Source organism: Grammomys surdaster, unplaced genomic scaffold (assembly GCF_004785775.1).
Source record: "Grammomys surdaster isolate TR1022 unplaced genomic scaffold, NIH_TR_1.0 125901, whole genome shotgun sequence".
Lineage (NCBI taxonomy): Eukaryota > Metazoa > Chordata > Mammalia > Rodentia > Muridae > Grammomys > Grammomys surdaster.
In genome coordinates this window covers 2430725-2443352 of record NW_021620725.1, presented here as the reverse complement: position 1 = coordinate 2443352, position 12628 = coordinate 2430725, and the positions used below count along the sequence as shown (strand labels likewise).

Below are 12628 nucleotides of genomic sequence, written 5' to 3'. Positions count from 1 at the left end.
TCGCAAGGCATGTCAATGATGCTTCCACATAATCGCTTTCTTGTCTCTGTACAACCAGACGCCTTTTCTGACTCTGCCTTGAGTACTATAAATTCTAGAGCCTCCCCCTTTCATGTAAACCTGTGTATTCATCCTTTTAACAGATTATCCAACTGCAGCCCTCTGTGCTCAGAGCATCCTTTGCTCTCACATAGTAAGCATCTCTGTCTGCTCTTGCTATAGATCCACCCACTATTACGGAGTCTAAGAGCAACGAAGCCACCACAGGACGACAAGCTTCCCTCAAATGTGAGGCCTCAGCTGTGCCTGCACCTGACTTTGAGTGGTACCGGGATGACACCAGGTAACCCTTTATACCCTAAGTTCCCAATCTGAGTCACCTAGAGCCCAATAGCAAGACCTTGCTCAACTGTAATGGTGTATATTTTTTCTTTTCAACATCTCTATTACATTACTTAGAAATTGTAGCCCTTAAGCTGAACCCAAAAGCATTTAAGATGAATTTAAATATGAAGGAATATGGTTCTATTGGTAATTTCCACCTATGTATTATTCTTGAATGTAATAAAAACTTAGTTTAAATGGAACTCATCCATTGCTGTGTCTTTGTGGATGGACATAGACCAGTTCTAATAATAGAAGTTACATGATTATAATGAGTAAGTGAGGAAAGATAATAAACACTCTATTTCCTCTCCTCTCTTTAAAAACTCTAGCATAAAGATGAAGGGAAAACCACAAAGCTGTGCCCTTCAGCTGTATCACTTTAACTTTTCTATTTTTTACTCTTAGGATAAATAGTGCAAATGGCCTTGAGATTAAGAGCACTGAGGGCCAGTCCTCTCTGACGGTGACCAATGTCACTGAGGAACACTATGGCAACTATACCTGCGTGGCTGCCAACAAGCTCGGTGTCACCAATGCCAGCCTAGTCCTTTTCAGTAAGTATGCCAAAACAGAGTCTGATTCCATGCAAGTCACAGAGTTCCCTCGTACTGATTTGAAATCTATCCCCCATCCTTAAAGGTAAACCTATACAAAAATAAGAATATTCCCACTGAAACCAGAGTGGAGGCTGCCAGTCTCCACGAACAGCAATATTTTCAAATAGAAGAACTATTCTCTCTACTCTCTTGCTTTGGATAACTTCCCAATTTTTTCACTTGTATTGCACAGTTTTATTTTTCTTATGGTTGGTTATTCTTCAAGAAAATTCAATGAATACATATTTATTTTGTGATGGCCTCTTTCTGAAACTGGGGTAATTTAAGAGTCTGGAAATGGATAGCTCTTATAATATACCAGCTAGTAGTTATTGGGAAAGAAATGTCCAGTAAGAGCAGATGAAGTCCTGGGAAAAAGAGAGGCTGAAAAAAGAAAGTGTTTTTCCTAACACAAGAGGAAGGGTAGAATGAGTGTTTAAAGCATAATATAAAATTTGAAGGAGAAAGAGGTTCTGTAGAATGGTTTCCCTATGGTAGTAAGTTTACATTTCTGATCTGCCATTTGCAGCAGACGTAGGATCCTGGAAAAGGGAGCATTTCTGAAGATCAAAGAAGACCTTGAAAGATGGTGGAGAAGTAATCAGTCCTTTTCAAAGGCATAGATGTTAGGAGACACCACCTTGGAGTCTTGCTCATTGGTAGCATGTTCAGCTATGTCTGTAACTTCACAGCCTTGTTGGTCAGGTAGCTATCATTCCAGATTCAAAAGTCCCTGAGAGACAGAGGATGCTGAATGAGGTCATTGAAAGATAATATGTGGAACACGAAGGCTTTATTTATCAGAATAAGTAAAGCAAAATGGTTAGAACCTTCTTAGCCACAAAATTCACTTAGATTAAATAGAAAATACTTTGAAGGTTTTATTATTATTTTAAAATAACAAACCTATGAATGCTTTTTTTTTTTTTGCTCTATATGTGCTCATTTGGAAAGCATATACTATGGCTAGGAAAAACGTCTGCATCTTGTTGTATTCAATTTCAATGAGCCTTCAAGGGAAAAAAAGATTCTTTGAAGAAAAATCCATTTAAGTAAGAGTTCTCTTGAAGGGTAACATTAAAGGTTTTTGGAAATTTCTGAATATCTAACACTACTTTTGTAAAACAACAACCATAAACCATTCTAGTCATGGCCTTAAGTTTCTCATTCTTAGCAGTCTGGCTTTGGTCTGTGGGAGTTTCATGGGGGAGAGCTATATAAATGTTACATCAACTTGAGGCTGGACATTCATATCCTGCTTACTTGTCCCTGAAGACTAAATGTAAAAATTCTTTTCATCAATTGGAAGCAATACTCACCAAACAATACTATTGGAAACAATAGTTCCTTGGGGAACTATATGTTAGGAGATATAGTTACCCATTCCTTCCTGACCTAAGGAATTCCAAAAGTATAGGCAAACCCTAGATTCAGTGATAAATCTGAGATTCTGACAAACTCAAAAGAACCTGCCCAAGTAGAGTACTATGCACCTAACAGAAAAGTTTTTAAGGGGATTCCAAAATAGAAAATGCAACAAGATTATTTAGAAAAATGAACAATTATATACCACATTAAGATATATTTTCTTCTCATCCCACAGAGAATGCAAAAAGCAAGATAGTTATACTGTTCAAGTAACAAATAAAACATTGCCTTAAGGCTGAGGAAGGAAAAGCTGAAAGAATATTTACACAGAGAGGCAGAGCAAGTGCTGGGTTGTAGACAGTAGAGACATTTGTAGGACCTAAGAAAAGGGAACTACCCATCACAACCATCCATGAAAAGACTTAACATGGTAAAATTAGGAAATATGAAGAATTTTAGAGAATTTTAGGTTTTAAACTGAGATTCAGGGAATTGGTCAAATGTTTTCTATCACAATGTCCTTCATGATTTGGGGAAAGTCATCCTCAATTATGAAGTACACAGTGCTGTAATAGGTGGTGGGCATCTCCTCAGTGGTCCCATACTGCCCGCTACACAGCATCATGCAAGTTTAAGTACCAGTTTTGTATGCAGCATGTATATACAGCATACACCTTCAACTTGGTTAACGATTGTTTCCCTGCTTTATGATGAAGTTAAGTTATTACATACTTACTAAAGACCAGATAAAATATCACCAGGTTTTGAAGTGAACGGAGTTATTGCCATTGTAGAAAATTAGCTAACAACTCTGTTTCTTCAACCCAAAGCCCAGTTATAAACTTCAAGGGGAGAAGGTGTATGTCTTTTGTGATAAGAACAGTGTGGCTTCCTGACCACCTGAACTCCATCAGTTAGGTTCAGAAAGCATGTCATTACAACCTGCATAGCTATAGTCTTGGAGATGGGGCTTTAAGGTGGCCCAGTTTGCACAGGCCTAAAAAATAAGTAAAAGAAGAAAGAGAGAGGGAGGGAGGGAGCATGCAAGGAAAGAATGTCAGAAATGAGAGAATAAAGTGGAAGGAAAGAAAAGAAAGGAACAATATTCCTGTGTAAGTAGGTTGCCCATTGTTCACATTCAAAGTCAATGAGATTAAAGAGAGAGGGGAGGAAAGGCCCTTGTAAGACAGCTGGTGTTCCTCCACCCACCAGTGTCAGGAGGGGTGACTGAAGCCAGAGGCTCTGACAGAAGCACTGTATGGGCAGCAGGGTGCTCTGCTGACCAAGCCGGGCCAGAGCAGATACAGCAGCTGGTGAGCTGCTGCCAGCCAGAGGCAGCAGCAGGTAGAGACACACAGCCAGCATCCCTGAGTTCATGATTATTCATCCTTAATAGCTAGTCAGCACATTTCTGGGCCCTGTCCACCTCAGTGACATGCTGACTTTTGCAGTGTCAATTTGTCATTCGTTGTCCTCAGCAACATATATATGTATCCTTCTCTACTCTCTATTCACCTCTCCAAAGGGGTCAAAATAACTGGATGATAGAGCAAGAATACATTGTGTTTATAGTACTTTCTTCCTAAGCCACTGGAAGCATTTCTCTTTCATTTGTTCTCATTTCCCTCACATTCTAGTACTCTGCCAAAGACTAGTATATATATTTGAGTAATACATTTTACATATTTTTCTTCCTACCTGAAGTAAATGGAACATTTCACATTTATCTAAATGTGTGAATTTAGTAGCAAAATATGGATGGGCCGGGATTCGGCTCCTTAGTCAGTTCAGACAGAGCAGTGTTCATGCCACAAATGAAGATGGGAATTTCTTTTGATGCAACGAGTAGTTTCATAGTCCGCAGATAGGTTAGAACCATCTCAGCATTCATATGCAGATAACTGGAAATGTACCCAAGATGATGGATATACCTTATCTCAGTGCTTCCCTTAAGGGAGGAAAAATATGGGCAATTATTTGAGTGTTATTAATTCTTTCCAAGTGATGCTTATGTAAAGTGTTTGCTTCACATGCTTGTCCTTTAACCTTCAGGACAGCCTTACTGTGTTCCTATGGTTCCCTGTTGCACAGCAATTATGTAATCAGTGAAACAAAATGATGTATACACTGAGTTTGAGATTTAAAGTTGAGTCTGAAATTCCTAGAGACCAGTTTATATAGACCAATGTGTTATTTATTTTTGTAAACCAAAATGTCAGGAGCTGCAGCTTGTGGTGTAGAGGTGAAACAGCACTGAACTTCCATTTCTTCCCTTTCTCCTGAAGCCTTTCTCCTGACTACTTAATGTTCTGTCCCTGTACAGTGAAGAGTTCTGCTTTTCCCCTTTCTCCACTATCTCCCATCAGCCTAGGTTTACTGACTCCTGGGCTAGGGTCTTAAGTCTTTGAAATGTTGAGATTCTCAACTAATATTCCAAGTTAGCAGCTTATTTCCATGTAAAAGGAAAGTTCTGTCAATCAAATTAGAGAAGCACGAAGATTGTTAATGTATTAAGACTACAGACGGTAAGAGAATAAAAATATAAAGATATCTACACTGGTCCATTCTGTGCCTGTGTACAGCGAGTGCTTTTCCATTTCAGTTTATACTTTTAAAAGATCATTAACTTATAAACTTGTAATTGACCAGAGATAAAAACTGTCCAAGCAGTCTATGAGTACAGTGAATCTTCACAATGAGGGCCTCCACTTGTTCTTCCAACCAAAAACAGCACAAGGTATTATTTTAGTTCTATGTTAAAGGCATATTTTATTTTAAATTTTTTTGGTGGTACTTACTACTTAACAGACTCCTTAGCCATATTCTTTTAGATGCTTCATCATAAAAAAAGCTCCAACCCCACACAGTATATAACAATAGACACTAACTCCTTCAAAGACTCTTTCTGGATACAAAAGGAAGCGAGTGGGCAAATGGGTTGCTTTTTATTTCAAAACAGACATCAAATGAGTTGAGTTCCAGGAGTAGTTACCTAATATTCACGATGAAATAAAATCAGAGTTAGGAAATTATTTTGATATAAACACTTTTGCCCTTCATTTCAGCGATTTTGGTACAGTCAATTCGAAGTGCTTCCTTGTGAAATGTTAGCAGCCATTTGGGTCGGTTTTGGTTGGTTGGTTGGTTGGTTGGTTGGTTGGTTGGTTGGTTGGCTGGCTGTCTGTCTGGGTGGGTGGTTTTATTTTTTGATATCCAGCAGAATCAGCCAATAGTCCTCTTTCAGCCACATATCCCATTTAACCAATAAAAAAGCAAAGCCCTTACTTAAAGACCATACAAAAAGCCACAGCCTATGAACAGCAGAATCTGTCCCTAGCATCTCCCACTCATCTGCTGTGACCTCAAGCATCCACATCCAAGGGAGAAACACAAAGCCCCCTAAGATGCCTGCTCTTTTCTGGTTTTGAAAATCAACAGTGTGAAATTTTCTTTTTCTGTTTTAATTGGTATCTGCATCACTTTTCAGTTCACTCCTATGGGAGCCCACAAATCCTGCTGTGAACTTGACAAGGGCAGTAGTAGGAAGGATGGTGGGGAGGATGAGGATAAAAAGAATCAGGAAGGAAAAAGTGCCTGAGAACGGATAAGCTAGAAGGATAGAATGGAGAGAACAAGATTAACTTATGAGGGGTGACAAGCCTAAAGTGATGTCAATAGGGCGGGGCAGGGATGGTAATAACCAGCCAGCAAGCAGTTGTCAAGGTGATGGAGAGAAGGCAGCACAGTTTAGCAATACGCATGCTCTTGAGGAAAGCTGGGCAGAGTGCATGCATCCAACTGTGAACAGTGTGGTGAGAAAGTAATAAGCTGAGTCACTTAAACACTCTGAATAATAATAGTAATCATAAGATAAAACACAGTGGAGAGAGTATGGTATGGGACAGTGTTCTCCAGCTGATACATAAATGTGAAAGCACTTCAGCTATTTATTTTCAAAGCTGGAAACCTAATCTCAAATGCACAGTGAAGATTTAAGTCGTTTTTTTCTGCTTGGCACTTGTATGACTATGACATAATTATTCTCTGGACATTATTGAACTATTGTGTCTCAACACACTTAAGCACCTTTCTCATTTAACCTACAACTTTTAGCCGAGCTAGACAGTACAGTGTACCTGGGAATTTTCTCAATGGCCAGATGTGTGAAGAACCTGAAGACTGAGTGGGGGAGAGGGAGGAGAATCAACTTTTCCTGACTGACCTTACAGTACGGTAAAAGATGGAAGACAATCCAAACTTGAATGTCTTATCTCTCTGTGGCTTGGTTTTGGTTGGTTTATATTTGGCATTGGTCACTATTTAAATGAACTTCTAGATTAAAACGTGGAAATGTATGCTAACTGTGTTGCTCCTTAGTGTTAGGAGTTGGCAAGTAGTGAGCCCTGTCTCTCCCACATTATTCTACTTTACTGAAGGAGCCTCAAGGGAGATTTAGAGCCCAATGTAGAATATTAATGAGAAGTACGGAAGATCCCCTAAAACCTCAACTCCATCAGTATTTACAGGAAGCCACCCAAGTATGGGACTATGAAAGTGTGAGACTTCTTTATTTAAGACCCAAGGGTTCAAATAAAAGTACTTGCTATTATTTAACAGGATGTATTCTCGAAGTTTGGCTGGCTCATCAAATTTTGGAGAAGATTGCATGATAGCAAGAAGTAGGAGGAAGAAATGGACTACAGATCAAACTATATCATTCCAAGAAACATACTGTCAGAGAAACTACCTCCTCTGGCATCCCTAGTATGGAAATAAAACCCATGAGAGAAAAGATGAATTAGTGTTTCCCCAAATAAATTTTCCAGATGCTTGGCTAAAGCTGATACAAAGCTGAAGGATAAGGGAGAGGAAACTGCTGGTGGCTGCTATTATTCCATCTATCACTACCAAAAGGGAGAAAGACCAGAACCAAGAAAGATTCCATAGCTTCTATTATCTGTTCTAGTCCCTCTCCCTAAGAAGGCACCACCTTGGTATTGGTTTTCTAGCAGAGGAGAGGACCCTATGTGGAGGGCTACCACTAGTGTTGGCTCTCTACTCTTGCTTTAATAATTTAAAAAAAGGTTTATATTTATAATTTCACTAATATCTGTCTTTGATATTTTAACAGGAAGAACAAATAAACACTGTACTGGAGATAAGATTCTATAGGCATGGAAATTCCTGTTCTGTAATTGTTTGAGCAATTAACCTTGAGAATACACGTGTGTATTTATACCCTCCGTGATGTTTACCATTTTTCCCCTTTAGAGCGTGTTTTACCCACAGTCCCCCACCCCATTCAAGGTCAGTATGATTTTTATCACTGTAGTTCTGTTCCTGGGTCATTCTCCAATGTAAAACTATTCAAAACACACAAAGGAAGAAACCATATTCTCAAAACTCACATTTATTCAAAGTTACTTTTTCCTTCATAAACACTGCAAAGCAAGACATTCTGTTGCCCCAACAACAGCAGGTTCATAGACATGCCACTGCCTTAGCTTCAAGTCAGTCAGCTATACAGACAAGGAATAATGTATCTTCAATAGACATTTAATATAGGTCACCAAGAGTTCCCATATTAGAACAGAGATGCCTGTATACCCTAGCTCTCTCGGCCACAAAACTGCACATTAATGATCCCATGGACCACCCCAAACACAAAGGTTTATAGGTTCTGAACTTATAGTCATTGCCATTGCTTGTAAAATGTACTTCCCAAAGACTAAACACAATACAATCACATGAACGCTACTTTACCTAACTATGGGCCAACTTGTGTCTTTTACCTTTTAAACATACATAATTTTAAAAAAAAACACAAATAACAATTTATAAACAGTCACTCTATATTCTCCTCATAAAATGTTCTACAAACCCAAATTAGATTTTTGCCTCCTACATCACATTTAGATGCAAAGTCACATCCAAACTTTCTAGCTTAAGGGTATTTAAAGGCAAATTGGCAAATAAAATTAAAATAATACAAAAAAATTGAAATGAAACCAACCTACCATTGAAATTAAATCTCAGAAAAGTGATTCGCAAAGAACACTCAAAGACGTGAGAAAAAAATGGAAACTAGGCCATGCGGGGCCTAGTTTGAAAAAAAAATAAATCCAATTAAAGAAGATTATTATACACACTATAAGAAAAATGTGCTCAGAATTATAGGAAGAAATGCTGCTGTTTCATAAATTTGAAGATGGATCATGTTTCATTAACTTGTCCAAGCTAAAGTTTGGACCAGACTTGGATGGAAATCGTCAAAGTACCAATAAAGGAATTTTTGCACATGTATGCATTCACATATATGCAAAGTTGTTTTAATTATATTTACAACTAGTCACAGAAGGTTTCTAGGGTTGACAAGACAGCTTAATAAATTTTGAGAGAAGTCTAGACTATTTTAGTATAAAACTTAAAACCCTGTTGAATAAAATAACTTCCCTAAAGCATTAATAAAATCTGTTCCTTACCATGGGTACTAAAAATAAAATTGTTAAAGTGTGCCTGGTTTTCAGTCTTGACATGAAGCATGGCATTCGTGGAAAATATTCCATCTTGAATTCCTGACATGCCACAATTATTTTAAGACATTTAACTTCGAGTGTTGCTACAGAAATCGACACCGTTTTATCATGATGGCATCTTGCAAATATCTTGATAAGGAAAACACATACACACAGGCATCACATCTGGCCCAGTCGATCACATTTGCAAAGAGGTCATGCCCTGTCCAAGATGAGCTTTGCACACAGTATCAGGATGACACTGGGATCTCTGTGACAGCAGCTCTGCAGCCACAAACTCAAATATTTATCTGATGGCGCATTGTGACTGAACAAAGTGAAACCGAACACTGTTCACAAAGGACAGCTGCAGAATGCTGGAGAGCAGTTTCATTGAGGGGCTGACCTCATTCAATTCTGTGGAACTTTGTTTCCCACACACTGAATTGTTGATTGGAGAATGACCCTCGTTTGATTTTGCACTGTATGTAGACTGTAGCTAGCTTTTTTTTTTAGATAGATTTTAGAGAATCTAGTTCACCTTACTACTAATACTTTGGGCTTCTGCTGGCAGGGATTGAAAAGCTGTTCATGGAGACATGGGAGAGCTGGTGTGAGGGGGTCACTGGAAAATGTCAGTTCTCTTAAGTACCCTGTCCTTTACAAGGATGACATCTTTCTAGGGACCCAATCACTTTCTCCATCTCTTTTCAACGAAGAGGGCTTTCCATGGAAAATGTACTCACCCATGGAAAGACGAGACAATGACAGAATACTAAGCCTCCAGAGTGACAACTCAGGATTCAAATACCCATGAAATGTATGTCTTACTGTGGCCACCATTGTTCTGTATGAGTCCCTTATTTAATTAAATATTGTATCTTGTCATCATCTATTTGGAATCTTAACTTTCATCACCAAAATGTTGACTATGTCTTATATTTGCTGTTTGAAGCAAATGGCCTCAAGGATTTCAGAACTTGATATCTTCAAGGTGATTTAAAAGGTGAAAGTTCCAAAAGTCCCTTTTTTGCCCTTGTTAGTAGAAAGAAGGACTTCCTCTTCTACCCAAAACCTAGTCCAGGTAGTTTTCACCCCAGTCGCTTCTTCCTTAGTGCCTCACATTAGAGGGTCACCCCTCTCATCCTCCCATATCCTCAATGACTTGTGGTCCTCAGGCCATCTGGGACTGTACCTTTATGTATGAAGTGATATTTCAATACTGGGATGAAACCAAAGGGTAATATGTATTGTCTGTAATCACTTAGAAATTCTCCATTGCCCTTACCACTGTACCAAACATGAAATAAAACATGAAAAGCAGAGTGCTTCCCTGCTCCCTAATCTTTAAAAAATGTATATTTAAATATACAAACATATATTTATATATAGACAGAAAATAAGTGGTGTTCCTTCCTTGATTTGTTTCTGATAGTGGATTTTCCCATTAATTTTAATTTAGATTTATTCATTCTGAAATCAGTCCAGAATTGCATATATTTGCATAAACACCTCAACTATCTCACTGCAGAAAATCCACTGAATTGTAAAATGAAGGAAGAGTCAGCTCTAAATTTCTGAGGGAATTTTCTCACTTTGTTTGCCTGAGGCCATTTCCAGGGGCCTCTGTGAGCCTGGGCAATGGTGGTGTCTCCCTTTAGCTGACTTAGATGTACCCTTTTGTCTCTGGAAGATGCCCCCACACTGACAAGGAGCATGGGTTCAGCATGAGGCAATGAAAACAGCATTAGAACGTTGAAATCAAGTGTAAGAAAGGAAGACAAGGACACCCACCATTGTTTTGTCTTTCCAGCTTCCGAGCAGAATCTCCCATGAGCTCTCTAGGCTCTGTCAGCCCATCCTCTTCCAGTCTCTGCCCATATTATCATTATTTTTACAGAACAGGAATAAATGTGTCTCGCTTGTTTGTCTCCCATCTGATCATTTGTCCCGAGTGAACAGCCTTTCCAATCGCTAATCCCATGTGGCAAGTAGATCAGGGAAATTTTGAGATTATCTTCCAGGTTCAGGCATTGCGCTGGATTTGTTCGCATCTGCTTGCCATTCAGTCTCTGTTTTTCCATTGATAAAACGCATTGCACATGGCTGGGTTTGCATGATTAATGTGGCTAGCTAAAGCTCACTCTGAAAACAAAACAAACTCTCCAAAACTAAAGTTCAAAAATAGTTTACAAACCAACCCACGGACAAACCAGGTTTACATAAATTGAAAGTCACCCTGATTTGTTTTCTCCCCAAAGAAGATTGGTGTCCTTATGGGCAAAGCTGGCATCCAAACAGCCAGACTATACCTACAGCAGAGGAAGAGATAGCCTTGCCCTTACCTGGCTCTGTCAGGAATGTGTTCTTTAAATCAGGATCCAAGAGAATGGAAGGGAAAATGGGAAGAGGAAAAAACTGAATATATCTCATTGTGTAGAGATGGCGGGATAAACCTCACATTTCATTTTCTGAATATATCATGCTGGAAATCAAGGAGAAGATGCCTCTCCCAAGTCCTGAATATAACACTTTCACCTGTTATAGCACTGGTAATATTAAGAATAATAAAAATACCTAATGTACTTACCATTTTCTCATTTACCAATACATTTTAAGGCCTTTTGTATGTACTGTCTAGTCAATTCCCACAATCAAAAGAAATTAATACTTATTTCTTCCCACAGATTTAAGTGACCAAAGCATACTCAAATCTAGTCTACCACACACTGAACCTAAGATTATGTGTGTGTGTACATATACATATACATATACATATGCATATATATGACATTGGAAACCAACATTATAAAGGCATTTATAATGCTCATTAGATATACACCTAACAAATTGCAGTGATTCATCTAATTTGTTTTACACTTATAACACATACATACATAATAGTTACTTTATTATCCATACATTTTTGGAAAGTCATATTTGTATGTCTGACTAATGCAGAGATTTACATGGAAGCATGGAAAAACACAGGAACAGAGCTGTCTGGCATCAGTCCATCTAATTTCACACACTTACTCAGACCAATTTGCATACACACCTCTATTAATTATGGATAATTACTAGCATTGTTCTCTGTAATTCAGTTTTTCCAACTGTGAAATGGGAAAGAAATTGTATTTTTCATGCCTACAAGCTCAAAGTGGTATTTTAAATACCATATGAAGAAGAATGCTAGAAGAAAAGCATATTTAATTTCAAATAATCATATTTAGCTGCACATCCTTCCTGTGGTTTCTTAAAAGCAGTATTCTGAGAAGTATTTTCATGTCATGTCAACATGAGCATTAGGTAAACATGACTTCCTTGTACTCTGATTATTTTGGATCCCATGTTTTACATGTCAGCCCTGCTAAGAAATATAAAAGTCAAACTATCTCAAGGCCAAATGAAAAAAAAAGAAGATTTTGCCTTAAATTTTACTCATACCAGAATAAAAATCTTGAAGAGAATCCATTAAATGTCACCATTCTCTGTGTGAGACACATTAACTGCTCAGTAATGGCTGCCATGCTTTCCACCACATTATGGTAATCCAAAGTCAACAGACCAAAGAACCTTTCATTTGTCCCAAAGATATAGATCTTATATAGGAAGATTAAAGTGTTAAAACACATCTCTCCCTTCCTATTAGCTGACACAAATAGGGGTCTTAGTCCTACTGATAATATTTATGCAACCATGATGTAACAAAATCAGAGAATTTATAGAACTACCATTGACTACAGCTAATATACAAGAAAA

At 38.2% G+C, this 12628-nt stretch overlaps 1 protein-coding gene across 2 annotated transcripts in view; it reads left to right on the top strand.

The window, feature by feature from the left end:
• Lsamp (limbic system associated membrane protein) overlaps positions 1-12628 on the top strand; it is a 631942-nt gene that overhangs the window by 600111 nt on the left and 19203 nt on the right. The window contains exons 5-7 of one of the 2 annotated variants that reach the window (XM_028752434.1): positions 223-343; positions 793-941; positions 7623-7658. In XM_028752434.1, the coding sequence (XP_028608267.1) occupies positions 223-343; positions 793-941; positions 7623-7658 (306 nt within the window). The remainder of the gene's footprint in view (positions 1-222; positions 344-792; positions 942-7622; positions 7659-12628) is intronic. The other variant, XM_028752435.1, reaches the window with a different exon arrangement.